This window comes from Cyprinus carpio, chromosome B24 (assembly GCF_018340385.1).
Source record: "Cyprinus carpio isolate SPL01 chromosome B24, ASM1834038v1, whole genome shotgun sequence".
NCBI classification, from domain to species: Eukaryota; Metazoa; Chordata; class Actinopteri; order Cypriniformes; family Cyprinidae; genus Cyprinus; species Cyprinus carpio.
Genome location: NC_056620.1, coordinates 8591602 through 8608276, shown reverse-complemented (window position 1 = coordinate 8608276; position 16675 = coordinate 8591602). Strand labels below are relative to the sequence as shown.

Sequence of the window (16675 nt, the reverse complement as noted above, 5' to 3'; positions counted from 1 at the left end):
TTGGCAAAAATAATCAAACCAAAATCCTCTATGACGTAGACAAAATTCATAAAGGCTCTCGAATTAAGATATATATTTCCTGCTGTCTCATCCATAATGAATCAGCTGTCCTCTGTAGTAATACAAAGAATTTCCAATGTACAGGTACCATTGTAAAGATGTTTTGGCTTATAAAAGGTGAAAATAACAAGCACCGATATTATTGCTCATACTTTGGATAAAGTGTTCATTGAATTCATTGCATATCTTTTGTGCTACAGACTAGTGTGGTCAGGATACCAAAATCTCAGTAATCAATACCAGTTCCATTACAATTTCATGGTTATTGGTACCAATTTCAGTAATGTCTATGCTACCATGCTCAACGCTGCTAAAACACTGTGTAAATAGAAATCTTACAGAGTGCTCTAACAAATACACAATGGAGCGTTTAAATGCAGCCACCTGTCAGTAAGTACCAAATTGAACATTTATTTGGTACTAATGGTCCTGCAGAAAGGCTGATATCATTACATTTTAAAAAGTATCGACCTGGTAAGAAGTAGCTACTGGTACATTTGACAACACTACTACAGACATTAATGACATCTCAAAAACTGTATTTTGAGGAGTGGCTCTTTTAACATGGGCCAGTAAGCAACCATTTTGAAACCAATCCAGTAGTACTGTTCTGGCAAATTCAAGTTCAGCACAGACCATTACCACTCATATTGTTTTCTAAAAACGTAAAATCTAGTTGCTGTAGTTTCGAGTTCCAAAATAAATAGATTAAATCATTTGTTAGAGGTCAAATAAAAGTAATAAAGTTTAAACAAATACACCATGCACATTAAATAAGCAACCCACATCAGTTGCTCTCAGCTTAGGGTGTGTAAAATCCCCCTCTCTCCATCACACACATACCAGCAAACACACAGGGGTCTGTTTCTCTCCAGCATGTAGTATTGGCAGGGGCTGCGGACAGACCAGAACACAGCTGTGAAGTCTGGACTGCCGCCACGGAGCACTCATCACTGCCGTACCGCCTGCCACCCCGACTGACCTCCAGACCTGTGCATCTGTAGGGGGTGTGTGAGGAATCCACAGGTTTTTCATGCACACTGCCCTCTTGCCAATGTTTTCGGAAGGCCACTGTTCACATGAACATTTGTAGCTCTCACACACTGTGATTTTTGCGACGTGAAAAACATACGAAATTCAGGAATCCAGTAAAAAAAATATAACTTTCAGTGTAACAGAGTGTCACAGAATTTTTTTTAATGAAAAGAAGGACTGTACACTTAATAAAATCATCATATGATATGTAAAAGCAGTACCTCAGAGGTCTTCTACCCGTCAAAACAAATGTTCAGTTTAACTTCAAGACAATGGGACAGAAATATATTACTATTGAACAGTAGAATATAATTTTCAAAAGAATAATAATAATAATAATAATAATAATAATAATATTGTTTTTTTTGGGGTCGATACCGATATTAGGGAGTAAAAAAAGGCTAATATCGATATATAGGCCGATATTCTTTGTGTATATTATAGTACAGTATAGGGCTGGACAATATATCGAACGATATGACCATGTGCATCTCGTCAGTAAAGCCGGTTCCATGATTAGCGGTAAATCCCCATCACCTGCTTTCAAATGGAGCTGCAGTTAATACACAGAGCCGTAGTTTACTGACAAGCTACGCTATATCGAGTTCATTATCAAAGGCGATTCATCTTCAATAATGAACTCGATATAGCGTAGCTTGTCAGTAAACTACGGCTCTGTGTATTAACTGCAGCTCCATTTGAAAGCAGGTGATGGGGATTTACCGCTAATCATGGAACCGGCTTTACTGACGAGATGCACATGATCATATCGTTCGATATTAGGGCTGCACGATTAATCGCATGCATTTGTCATGCGTGTCTCATCAGTAAAGCTGGTTCCGTGATTAGCGGTAAATATCCGTCACCTGTTTTCAAATGCACCGGGAGTTCATACACAGAGCCGTAGTTCACTGACAAGCTACGCAATATCGTGTTCATAATCGAATGCGATTAATCTCAATTATGAACAGAATATTGTGTAGCTTGTCAGTGAACTACGGCTCTTTGTATTAACTGCCGCTCCCGTTTGAAAACAGGTGACAGACATTTACCGCTAATCACGGAACCGGCTTTACTGATGAGACACGCATGACAAATGCATGCGATTAATCATGCAGCCCTATTCGATATATTGTCCAGCCCTAGTACAGTAACAGTCAAACATTTGGACACTTTCCCATTTGTGTATCCAAACATTTGACTGGTACTATATATAGAATACAGTAAATACATAAACATAATATATATACACATGTGCCAGAGGATCTCCACCAAATTCAGGGGATCCCTTCAACTTCAACTAGACTTACACTCAATTGCATTCGGGAGGGTTCCTCGAGATGAAAGGATCCCCCAAATTTGGTGCGGATTTGCCGCGCCGTTACGGAGATATGGCCGTTCAAAGTTTCATTGGTTTTCCATAGACTTAAGCTTTAAAGCGATTCATCCAGGTCGCAAGTAGCAAACAATGGAGGGCACTCTGCTGGATAAACTAAGTAATTACACAATTTCAAGCATTTTATCTCCATTATATGTTCTGTGAAAAAAAAACTATTTCTTATCAGCGGCATATTCGCCAATACCGATATATCAGCGACAGGCTCATATCGGCCGATAATCTCGGCAAAACGATATATCGGGTCAGGCTCTAATAATAACATCCAATTTTTTAACAGTAAAGGTTTGAGAGCAAACCTGACACAAAAACTTTTTGTCAAAAATAAAAGGATTTGTTCCATGTTTTAAGTATTATAACAATAAACAAATTTCTACAAAATTTCTGAAAAAAAAAAAAAAAAAATCTGGAACAAATTTCTGATAAACATTTCAAGCATGTTTCATGCTTTAAAATAATTAAAGATGCTTTTTAGTTAACGCAATTTATTTTAACCATTAAAATGAAATCCATAAAAATTAAAACTCCCTATACATTCCAGCTTTATTTCATCCTCATGAATTCCCCTTCATAACATTCATGTTCTGGCCTAGATGACGCACATTAAGCGTTCCACGGCTTTTACAAGATTGTGGGATAAGCACGTGCCTTTAGAGCCAACATTTCAATGAACTGTTGAATTCTGTGGTTTTCTAATGTGGGCTCAGAGGTCAAACGTCTGATTCACTGTTTGGGGATTTCATCCAGGCTGATTTACTCATAGCCTGACAAGGCACAAACATGTTTTGAGCACAAGGTCAAAGGGCATGAAAGCATGCAGTTAAGACAAAGTGAATGACTGTATTCAATATGATTAAACCAAAGGTCAAGAAAACGACGGTCCATATATTTTCATGTGCATTTTCATATGAGAATTTAAAATACATGCAATAACATACAGCAAAAATATATGTTGTTATTTTTGTACTTGGACTGAGACAAAATGGTTGACTGGTTTATTTTAAATTTAAAGGTGCTGTAAATGAATACTAGTTCCAATTTGATGCATCCTTGTTGATAAAAAAATATATATATTAATTTCTAAAAAAAAAAAAAAATCTTACTTACTGACCTTAAAATTCTTAACAGACCATAATACCTTCATAATTAACAAGAGTTCTTACAGTACAAACAGACAAATAAGACTTTATCCTTGTCCTAACTGAAGTGCAATTGTTATCGCAGGACTGCAGCACTCAGTGGGATTTCCCTCATGTGCTTCAGATGAACACATTCAGACCAGAACTCAGGTGAACTCATGAAAAACAAAACAAGACAACAAATATAAATCACCGAGGAACACTGAATAAACTCTGCTAATCTGACAACATCTTTAATGTCATTACATTAAAACAAAGCAGCAGAGGTGAATGCTGAAATATTAAATCATTAAAATCATAACACCATTATTTAAGACAACTACCATTTAATAAGAATTAAAGTGACAGTATTACTGTCCAATGCCCCATAATGAACATTTAAAGGTGGAGATGACAACGGAAGCATGCAGTGCAATACGTACTGCAGTAAAGAGAGGAAGTCAAAGAGGAAGGGGAAACACACTCAGAATGGGTGTGACAATTAATCAGACTCATGACAGCATGTACTGCCAAGAAAGAATGCAGGTTTGCCGCTGGTTTATTTTAAGCGTGCCTTATCTCAACATCTTGTGTAGTCCCTCTTTTGTTGGGAAAGCTTCAATAATAGCAGGCCAACCGACTGATCGGAGATACTATTATAAATAGGTCAAAGTCTTATGAAAGCAAATATGATTCAATGAAATACAGAGGTTTAATAAGCCATGAAGTTGTGATCTGACCTGATCTTGACATGGAACATTTAATGATAAGAATATAAAAGGTTGCAGAAAGAAACTCAGATTGGTTGTTGACAAGTCAATGGATAAAAAATAGAGCACTTATTCTCCTGATGCCAACTGATATATCTGGAACAGCCATGTTCCACAGCACAGGGTGTAATAAAATCTTTCATTTCAAACGTGTAAGCAAAGTCCTATTTTCCACAATACACCAATCTTAAAAGGATGGTTTATATAAAAATTATTGTTAACAAAAACCAAAACTATTTCAAAATGTTTTTGTTACAATATAAATACAAAATGTAAATAGTAGATGAAAAAACTACTTGGCAACTAACTGAAATAGATGTAAGTAGGAGCACTAAAATTACTAAATCTAATCTAAATAGATATAAATTAAGACTAAATTGAAATATTTAAAGACAACAAAAATAAGTAATAAAAATTAAACTAAAATACAAAAATCGGGTCAATGGGGTCCAAACTGCGTTGTTGACTTCCACATAGACTCCTTGACCTTCAATGTATGGACAGAAACAATAAAATATCTTATTTTGTGTTCCACAGATAAAAGATAGTCATACTGGTTTGGAATTACTGGGTGAACTACTACTTTAAACTATTGCAACTTATCTCCTAATATGACTTTACAAGATTTTCAGAAGACCTTTATTACATTACATTTTATGATAGTTTGTAACTGCTTTACTCTTCTGTGAAATAGACAGTTAAAAGCAAATTAGAAAAATGCTCCATCTTCCATTAGAGTGAGGGATTTGGTATCCTGCAATTAATCTGTCATCTGAATACACAGGCTCTTCCAAGCTCATGGAAATTCATTTTTGTGTAATACTGCCAATTTAGAGGCTCCGAGTTCTACAATTTTATCTACTCTAAAATTCTATTCCCATGTCATCAAATAGTACAGTGTGGAAGAGCCCTGGCTGATGCAGTGGAGGTGCTGATGGTTCCCAAGTGGGCCTGTTCTATCCCTCAGGTTACGCCATTAAATATTCACTCTGTACCTCTGCATAATTTACCCTGTCAACACACAGGAGAATGACTCTGCTGAAAAACAGAGACAGCTGTCCCTAGGAAGTGTGAGAGCGACTGCACTTATGAGTACTGTCAGGAGGAAAAGTCACTGTAAAAGTGCTGAAGTGAAGTTCTGCCACAGCTATGCACAACACATCATCACAAATTCTCAGTTGAATGAGATATGTGTGTGAGAAAAAAATAAAGTGAGGAAGTGAGAAAGAAAAATAACAGAAATACTCCCACATAAATGACATCTTCTGGATCAGGGTTTCCCAAACGGTTTTCTTCAGGGACCAGAATTCACACAGGACATAATATAAAGCCGTGACACATACCAAAATGTTTTTCCTTTAAAAACATAGAAATTTAATAATTCAATAGTTTCATAACAATTCGCCACTGAAAACAGACAAATGTAGATGGCACAAACAACATTTGGCTAAAAATTAATGTCTGGGTTTTATTGATTTATTGATTGATCAAGGATTTTAAAGACAATTTAAAGACATTTAAAAATGCCATATGATGTAACAATCAAGTAATAAGATATTTCCAAACACTTGAGATTTGAGTACATCATAATTATTTATTATAAATTCAAAAATATCCACATTTTAAGACTTGTTTACCTTGATACACACAGGGTTCCTGTTTTTATGGTTTTACTAAGTTTTAATAAGCTGTAAATATATGATATAAATAGTATTCTAATGAATATATTGATTAAAATATAAAATATTATGAAAAATGTAAGAATTAAATTAAACAAATAATAGATTATCTCACAATACTTTTCTTTTCAAAATTTTCCATTTTGTAGATTTTTGTCTTTAATCCCCCCAAAATATAAAAAGGAATAATACAGAAATCAAAACAAGCTCAATATAGAAATGATATTTATATAGATTACTCATTGTATGTATGAACAGCATTTTAAATGTATTTTTGAATCCAATAATCAAAGATCAGATCTAGTTCTAGAATAGATCCAAAACAGAAAGTCACATTCATAATGTTTTTTTTCCTTATTGTCCGCAACCATTTCAAAACAGACCTTGATCAGTACCAATGAACTCTCCAACCAACTATTTACTCTCAAGCAAGGTTGATGCATGAGTAAAAAGAGGAAGCATCAACCTCACACTGCCATTTTTATCCATAAGGTACCTAAAGGCAACCACAACGCTCAGTGAGGAGTTCCTTTTGTAAATGCATTCTAAAAAGCAACATTTTTCTGTTATCCCCTTTACAGGTTCAGCTCCACAATTCCGAATGAAAGCTGGAATTCTGTGGAGTCTTTACAGGGTCAGTGGCCATAAATTAGAGCCACAATGCACTAACATCTGCTGGGTTTAAACAGAGCAAACATGACACTACACAAAGCTACAATGGCCCCAAAAGAATACATTTCATTTCATGTTGTGTCGAGAAAGAATTCATCAAATGGGCTAATTCCTGGAGGACTGACTTATTGTTTGAGACAGAAACACGTCACGCCTTGCCGCAGCTTTTCTTACAGGCCGAAAAGACCTTGTCATGTGATCTCGGCCTTCCACGCTCAAATTCCGGGGCAGCTTTAGTCACCACCGCCCCGTGCACATGGCGGCCCCCGAATCCAACAGATGGTTTTCGTTTAGGCCATGGCCCGCAGAGCTAGGAGGCAACCAGCCAGAGAGGTGATTCATGAAGTGGACTTTTTCTTGTTATGATGAAAAAACACTGCCTGTGGCATGGGTAAACAAAACCATTGCTCTGATAGAAGGCAAGAATATACTGTAGAGAAAAATGTGCCATTTAATCTAATTAACAATGTCAATGCTTTATGCACACATAGAGCTGTGAGATGACAGGGCAACTGTGTTGATGTGAACTCTGATGTGATCCATTACATCACTGTAAAAGCAGCGAACATCTTATAAGAGAGAACTTGGTGTATGCACATAATGAAACAGTGCTTGGGACATGATAATGGGGCAAGAATGACCTAAATGACAGTTCTGTGGGAATGTAATACAACCCAAATGGTTTCAAGCAAAAGTATGAGAAATATTCCAACCACCAGCACTGAAAGTGGGCATGAGCCGCAAGGAAACCAAGTTTGCTAAAGAACAAAAAATATAATCAATTGTACTGTATTGCTATAACAGCTCTCAAATGACTTCCTCAACCCTTGCGGACCTCCTCTTTAAAGCCACACTATGAGGAGGTAATGCTAAACTGTTTTTGATGATAAATGGTTCAAACAATAATTTGACTAATATTCACACATTTGGTATTCTATTTGGTGGGTTTCTAATATCACTAATATCTCAGTCTAATAAACAATGAAGCATTTTAACCACACTTCTAGAATTTAATCAGGCAAACACATCAAAGCGCATGTTCACACATAGCAGTCTTTGATGGTTTGCAGTTAGATTTGACACTTGCATTTGGCAGATAATCCAAGAACACTGTAGTTAAAATTACAGAAGCAACACGGTAAAAAATAAATAGTTGAGAAAACGTTAAAAAAATACTTGATGCATTAAGACTTTTGAGTTCTCTCAATAGCTTTTTTTTAGTTCTTACTTTGTTGTTGATACTTTAGTTTTTCGTTTAAGTTGATACTTTGTTTAGCCAATGTAAACTTGTTTGTTCATGCAATGCTGACTGTCTTATATTGCTAACAGAAAAATTCTTGTCACATCAACTGAAACAACAATTGTTTATTTATGATTGACAAACAGTGAATTGTTATAGAAACTTTAATGGATAACATTGTCTTTGTTTGTAAAATATATTACAAGACTAAGATATCCAGGAAATGGATAAAAGTGGTTGAACATACTCTTAGGCCTCAAAACTAGACACACAAACCTCAAGAACGGTGGCAATCAACAATTGTTAAAAAGATGAGCTCTTTACACCACAGTACAAATAACTAACAATAACGACAAAACAACAACAAAAAGTTTAAATCAAGTCAGCATACAGCAAAACAATAATCTTGTAACAGTAACTGCATAATTTATTCATGCTGCAATGCATGCTGGGAACTCATAAAGCATTAACATTTCAACTAGGGATGTGCAACAGCGATCGAGTACTCGGCCTTGACAGCGATGATCGATCATGAAAACAATGATCGTGAGACTTTTTTTTGGTTATTTGAAGTCATCATGTAGTGATGTCTGGGTTAGCTACATTCGTATGATTAATCTACTATAGGATGCGTTGGGACAGTAATGCATTAACATGCTGAATGGCCAACATGGGAGGCCATGGCGGACCAAACAGTTCAAGAAGCCATCGCGGAGCCGCCTCTGAGGCTGCGGCCCCAGCCCCCGCCCCCGCCCCTACGGCTGGAGCCTTACTTACTTAGAAATAAACAGGGAACACCTGGATTCAAATAAATGATGTTTTATTAACAAGGTTTGGGAGGAGCACGATCAGATAATCAATCAGTCTGGCCCAGCTGGAGCTCGTCAGCTAATCACCTTAACAAGCACAATACGGGTATATATACAGCCAACTTACCTCTCTTCCACAACAGTCTTCCAGCATCCCGCCTCCACCCCAACACCTCACTCTTAATCTAATTTCATCCCATTCTTGGGATTGGGGGGGGGGGGGGTTCTCTGAGTTTGGGCTCTATCCTGAGCTCGTAGCCCTCCCTCCGGACAGCACACCAAATATGCTATTAATTGCTCTACCATATTATATGTTAGTGCGAACTCGTGAATAAGCAATCATGGAGCAAGAACCAAAAGACCAAACGGAAGCACATGGAGAACAAAACACACAAAAAAATGGAACAGAGTCTGATACATTTGGGGCAATTTTGTTGGTCTGACAAGGTTTTTTTTATTTAGTTTCAAGAAAATAGCATTTTTTAGTATTTGAGACTAAAAAGTTGAGTTTCGTAAACTGGAAAATATGAAGTAGCATAGTGAAATTTAGTTTGTGCGTTAAACTTTTGTGCGCTTGTGTCCTTCATTTCATAATTCCTTCATTTCAGTTAGCAAGTTATATTATTTTGTTCCCATTATTTCACTAAAATAAGAAACAAATAAATAAAATGAATAGAACTAAGAAACAATAGAACTAAAAAGAAAAGACATAAAAACAATATACTATAAAAAAAAATACACATTTCCAAAGGTAAAGTTTCGGCACAGTTTTACTTATTACAGGTTTGAATATAGAGCTCAGTGTATTTCTGTTTAATCTGATGTAAAATGTGGAATACAGAATCGTATTATTATTAGTGTTATTATTATTATTATTATTACTGAGGCACTTTTATATTTATTTTGCCAGAAGAATTGCAGAGTTGCCGTGTACAATTAAAAAGAAAATAGAAAGCAGCATAACATTAACCTACACACTAGGTCTCATTTGGGGAGTTTCTTTGTCTCCCTTGCTGACGTGCTGGGTCTCTTGAGAAACAAAACAAAACTGTATTGCCAATTGCAAAAACAACTGTAACAAATGATTTAGCTTTTGTTCTCTAAAAGGAAGTGAATGCCTAGTCGAGTTAAAAAAAAAAAAAAAAAACAAGGTTGATCGCAATGGTGCTATACACCCTAATGGTAATAAAATGTAAAAAATATATGCGCTGGCCAGACGCTTGTTCTTCCATTCACTTTCCATTCACATATGTGAAGCAAGTTAATTTTTTTAGGGCAATTAATACGTTAAATACTTAAAATACAAATACTTGAAAATCAGAACAATTTAATAACTATATAACAACTATACACTAAAAATAAATAATCATGTGACCAAACATTATTGTATTACAATACATTACATTACATTACAAGTTCATTATATTTCCAAGGGTTTTCACATACAAATGCTCTGCTAGTTGAGTCCTTTCCAACTTAACCTTTAATTAATTAGCTCACTCCACTTAAAATGGTAAAAAAGCAAAATGTAAAACCATCATTATTGAAGCAGTCATTATTGTTATTATTGTAATGACCCCATCATTACTGAAATAAATATTTTTCACATTTTTGATTATCAGTTAATGAAAAGAAATGACTCTTTAATGACTTTCATGTTATCCATTCGGACTTCAAGGCCTAACCAACACTTTTCTGACAAACCTATGTTTCACATTAGCTACAGATGTGTTGTGCTGATGTCTGCCAGCACTGCAGAGTGTGCAGCAGATGTCAGTAGGTTAACCATTAGTTTGGACTGAAATGAACCGGTGTGAATATTTTTCCATTCATGCTAACCGGAAAAATCAGGCCATGTTTACATTTCAGCAAACAGAGACAAAACATCCTGGTGAGTGAGAAAGTAAAGACAGAGTAACGTGAACTTCAGTCCAACAGTGACACACGCAACAAGACACTCTCATTGGCTATGGAATTTCGTGTTCAGTTTACTGTGGTGGTCTAGCAGTGAAGACAGGAAATGCAGCTCTAATTCTCTAATCCAACTGTTGTGTTTTGCTGTAACCTTTTGACACATGAAGGGACAAAGATAGTGTGAAGCCGTGTGGCCTCCCGTAGTTTAGGACTGTCTGTGTCGATTAGTTTCCGGCCACTTTGCAACCCCAGCATGAACGAACATTATGTGACCTGACTGAGTGTGTATGTGTTTACATCCCATAAAGAGAGGCCGTGAGTCATTGAACTGCTGGCTGAAACCATTCAATCTTTCTGGCTGAAACCATTAGGACATTTGGGTATAACATTACATCAAGATGCGGCTAGTGCGTCGCTGGCTCTATCTGGATGAGAAACGGATCTTTGGTTGCCAGATCTCGCCTACATGCTCCTCCACACTCCTGCTGGGTTCCAATGTGCCTACTTATACTACGCCCTTAAAGTATGTACTTTTTTGATGAAGAAAAAGTACACACTTTTGAGTGTATAGTAGAAGAGTAGGCAAGCTTTGGGACAAACACTCACGTCATACAGTTGTGTCTTTAACAGACGCTCTGTCGCATAGATACATGCACCCTGTCACTGTAAACTGGCCCTGTCAATCATCTTGTCACAGTTAACATCCTCCACATTTCATTTAACTTCCTACCATATTGGAGAGAAAAGTAACAGCACGTTGATCTGCGAGTCGTGGATCTTCATGTGGAGAACTCTGCTCATATTTTCTGCATAATGATGCATTTAAAAGTTAACGACCAAATGAATGTTTATAAAGGTTTAATATGAGCCGAAAATATAGACTACATATAATAATAATAATATATTATATATATATATATATATATATATAGCGATTTTGTGAGCCCTGTGAATGAACAATGAACAATACATTTATTACAGTATTTATTCATCTTTCTTAATGTTAGTTAATGATAACGTAATACAGGTGTTGACTGTTAGTTCATATTAATTCAGAGTGCATTAACTGTTAACAAGCACAACTGTTGATTTTAATAATGCATTAGGAAATGATGAAATTAACATTGACTAAGATTAATAAATGCTGAAGAACTATTGTTCATTCTTAGTTCATGTTAACTAAAGTAGTTAACTAATGTTAACTAATTAACCTTGTAAAGTGTTACCAATATTAATATAAATTCTGTCCAGATTTGTGTTACTTTCAGTAAAAGTGTAGTTATTTTATTGGCTTGTCGCTTGTGTTTTTTAAATTCAGTATCATTAAAATTATTGAGTTAAGTTAAAATGTCTTTCAAAATTACTTTATATTATTTAATAAAATAATAAATAATCATACAAAGCATTTTTGGTTTCAGTTTTCAGACGAGTGCATCCAGAATTTTCGGTTTCTGCCCATTATTTCGGTGCATCCCTAATTCACACTGCAGCTAAAACCAGATGTCACTCCTCTTTTGAGTGATATTCCCATTCAGAAACATGGTATTACATGGTGTACATGATGTTAGTCTTCTCACATTCTAGGAGCACAGCTAACTAGTGTTATATCCACCAGTCTCTAACAGTCTCTCTCAATCTAGCCAGCATTTGTTTTTCTGTTTCTGTTGTTTTCTCTCTCTCTCTCAAGCCTGCAGTAGGTCAGCTCTGGCTCTTGACAGTTTTCGACTGAACAGCTCACTGCTGTGAGCAATGTGTGTTACGTAATAGAGCAAAGCATCAGACCAAGCTGGAAGCTTTCAGCACAACATCCCTCCCTCCTTGCGTCTGTAACATCAGCATGCCACATGGACAAAGACCACATCAATACAGATGCGACATGCACCACAGCAGATTCCAAATGCATTTGACACACCATTGCCTCAATGAATGCATAGAAAAAATGTATATGCACGATAAACAAAGTTTGATGTTGACATTAATAAAATGCATTGAAGGATGTAGAAATAAATAATGACAGAATACTTATTTTTGGTTGGCCTGCTCCTTTAAGACAAACATTGGGTTACTAATGAACTGTAAAACATGACAGATTTGGCCTGACAGTGTTTTGATTATACAGAAACATGGCAATTCTGACATTTTCACACAATGTCATTGATTGTTTAGAGAAGTTATACTACATGGGATATTTATTATTGAAAATGACTGCCTCAGCTTACTTTAAAAGGGAAGTGGTGCTTAAAAGTGATATTTCATCACTCTATGTTCAAATCATTGCAAGAACAGCTTCCTGTCATCCATATAAGAGCAAAAGTGGCACAATTGTGTGGTGCAAAATGTTATAAAAGATGCTTCTAGTTTAGGGTCCTATGAAATCCATATTATTTTTTCCTAAATTCCATTTGTCAATCAAACAATCGTGGGAGGGGCCTGTCAGTGTGAGGTCACACTGACAGGCATCTGAGATCGGCTCGATTTGAGAAAGGGGAAATGATTTAACAAGATAAAAATAGTAGGGTGGTTGTGTACACACACTGCCAACACACATTTCAGTTCAAACAACTTGTAAAAGTGCATGTTGCATCTGATGACCCCTATAAGCAAACTAGCTAAAGATAAGAAATTAAGGTTAATTTTTCCTGCTTTTAAATACAGAATGTCACTGTAAGCAAAATGTGACCATCCCTTGGAGATTAGCTCCTGAACCTCAACAAAACCCTGTGCCAATATGCATTAAAGGGGAGGTACAATGCTATTTCATGCATTTAGAGTTGTTTCTCATGCTAAGCATGAACAAAGTTTCAAAATATAATTTGGACGTTTGACTGAGTATTTCTGTGCCAAAAATCTTACTTCCGGGTTCGTACAAGTTTCGGGTTTTTCCGGGGCAGCAACGGAGTTTCACAAGTGTTTTTGTTGACGAACGTTTTATAAACAAGGACCAGTTCGACACTGGATTTGCACATAATTTGATACTGAAAGATGGAGCGGTCCCAGTTATAAAAGATCCCGGTCATGATTCAGAACTGCAGACGGTAAGTGAAACGGCATCAAATGTCTGTTTCATTAGCATTCCTTTCTCAAGAGATAAAAACTCTCTATTACAAACAATATAAAACCAAAAGGAGCACTAAAATAACATTAGATAAAACAAAATCTTTTATGTCCCCTTTTAAGAATTACAATGACTTTTTGGAGATATGAAGGATGCAGTGCTACTCTATATGTACTCAAGATAAACATTACAATGGAAGAAAAATTATATGATACACCACCCTTAAAAAGTGATGGATGCACAAATGCATGCTTTTAGGAGCGTTTTACCATGAATTCAACTCAACCATTTTATACATCAGTTGTTATGTATCACAAACACATCCATAACCATCCAAGATATGACTCTCAAAGCTGGCACAGACTTTCAACGGTTGTACACCCAATGAATCATTAGTGGAATCAGAAGCCAGACCAGCTGGCTGAACAAAACTGCAGCCCACACTGCAGACTGTTGCTTACTGCCTGAAGAGATGCAACATACTAATGCACTGAAAAAAGAGACTGCAGAATAGCCATGTAAACAAATATGATATATCAAAAGTAAAATGATGCATGTTCTAATGCAAACGCATGTTCGCCACTGCAAACAGATTAAAAAGGACCAATGTGAACTGACATAATGCTCTAATATAATCAAGAAGCAATAACTACTGAAGTAAAATTTTGAAATTTGTCAATGCAATGCAAAAATATATACACATACACTAAAACTACCAATTCAAAGTACCAACAAAATGCACTCAACTAAACAGGCTCCACATAGTGATACAAAGTATCAGATGCAATGTAAACAAGTGCAATGCACTGATGCAAAGCAACACTGTAAACAGATGATATGCACAAATATAAAATACCAAAGTTATCAAATTCAATGCATTGATGTAAGCAGATCCTAATATAGATCCAATACACTAATGCAATGTGGTACTGTAAAAGGATTTTACTGACAAAGGCAAGAAGATGCAATGAACAGATGCAATGGACAAATGTAAACAGATGCAATAGACAAATGTAAACATTCCATGGACAACTGTAAACAGATGTAAAAAACGAATACAATGCATTAATAACAATAGCTATCTACTGTACTCATGCGAGGTGCAATGTACTGATGCAAGGAACCACTGTAAACACGTATTGACGCAATATATTAAGTACCACAGTAAACAAACATGCAATATGCTAATACAAAGTATCAACAATTAATATAAACAAATGCAATGTACTAATGTAAAATATCAGTGTAAACAGATGCAATGCACTAATGCAACGCTGCATGCGAAAAGCAAGCAGTTTCTTACCTCCTCTAACACACTGATTGTATTCCTGCAGCTCTGCAGGCGGGTGGTGAAGCTGGATGTAGTGGGAGAGTTGTAATCCTCTGTTGTTTCCGACAGAAACTCCGACACCGATATTTGATCTGGCATCCTAAAGCGTGGGTTTGTCCAGGAAATAGATAGAAATGTGTGTTCAGGCGATCAAAAACATTGAAAAGAGAAAAACAAATGAACTTCCGAGGCCGTAGAGATGTTGAGCTAACGGTGCGCGAGATGCTTGCTGCAGCAGCACGCACAAAACAACCTACTAGCACGCGCTAAGCGATTCCGCCTCCGGTAAACTCAACGACCTGTTATTTTTGGGTTCAGTCGTTTTCCCGGGGACTGAGATAGCAAGCCGTTTCACCCCTCACCCTTCGAACGTGACGCTGAGTTGACCAGAGTTGTTTAGTTGCGATTCCAGCAGCAGCACGCGCCTTGAAATGATGCCCACATAACCTTCCCCCCGCGTGATGTTTACGACTAATACTCTGCTAGTGTTTTAGCGAATGATAATCCCGTTCTTGGATGTCTGTGTGTGCATTCATGCTCCGCTGTTTGTCAAGCGCCTGCTCACTCCCTGCACTCAGACCGTGTGAAATGCGCAACGAGGTGTGTGTCATCCGCGCGCTCTGCTCTACATTCACCCACCCACCCCTCTGCGCATGCCTCTACTCTCACTAAACCCACTCAGACTGGCTCCGTGGGCAGCAGTCCAGTGGTTGGTATCATGTATCTGTGAAATTTATTAAAATATAGGCCTGTGTTTCTGGCCTAGCTAGATTTCTATGGACAAAACGATATGTCCAGAGAAGTTAGCTAAAAAGGCATTTTTATATATCGTTAAAAGTAAAATTCATAGAGGCTAAATAAAGCATTCGTTCGCTTCTTAAATAGTTTGTCTGTAGATTATCTCTAAATACTGAAATCCACGCTGTAAAAATAGTGTGTAGTCTTATGTCAAACATTGTGCTTAGTCTTTTTATGTAACCTTACATCCTGTTATACTACAGCAACTAGTGTCTGAGGTTGTTCTTTTTTTTTTTTTTTTTTTTTTTTTGAGTTTCGAGTAAAGACCAATAATGATGACTTCAAACAAACCCCACTATTTACATTGTTATACAATAATGCAGTATGACATTGTCTGCACTGGTTTCACTATAAGCCTCTTTAATGTAAGTAACGACTGATAAGTTACCCTAGATCATGCTACAGTGTTGGAATGTGTGCATAATAAATTATCAATGTGAGTTTGAGTTTACGTGTGTATGTGTATTTATGTTAAGCATCCAGTATTTTTAATGTAACAAGTGCGACTTCCACAGGTGAAATGATGAAATGCATGTAAAATTCACTCAATGCATTGCATTTCTGACACATGACAATGGAAAAATGGACAGATATCACACAATTACAGTTACTGTTTTGTAAATATTTAGTTTTCAGTAATTTGATCGCTGATATAACCTATATAAAAACAGAACTTACCGATTCCATATAGGTTCCTTAGAAGAAAAACTAAGACGAGAGGAAGATGATCTCATGACTTCAGCTTGTGGCTTTAAAGGGGAAAATACAGATCATATGGAAAGAGTTCTTTCTTTACAGA

The 16675-nt window shown here is 36.5% G+C and overlaps 1 protein-coding gene across 1 annotated transcript in view; it reads right to left on the bottom strand.

Annotated features, from left to right (window-relative positions):
• asap1b (ArfGAP with SH3 domain, ankyrin repeat and PH domain 1b) overlaps positions 1-16620 on the bottom strand; it is a 78034-nt gene extending 61414 nt beyond the window's left edge. The window contains 2 exon segments of the mRNA XM_042751694.1: positions 15052-15178; positions 16555-16620. Coding sequence (XP_042607628.1) covers positions 15052-15178; positions 16555-16610 — 183 coding nt within the window. The 5' untranslated portion in view covers positions 16611-16620.
• Positions 16621-16675: the final 55 nt, after the last annotated feature.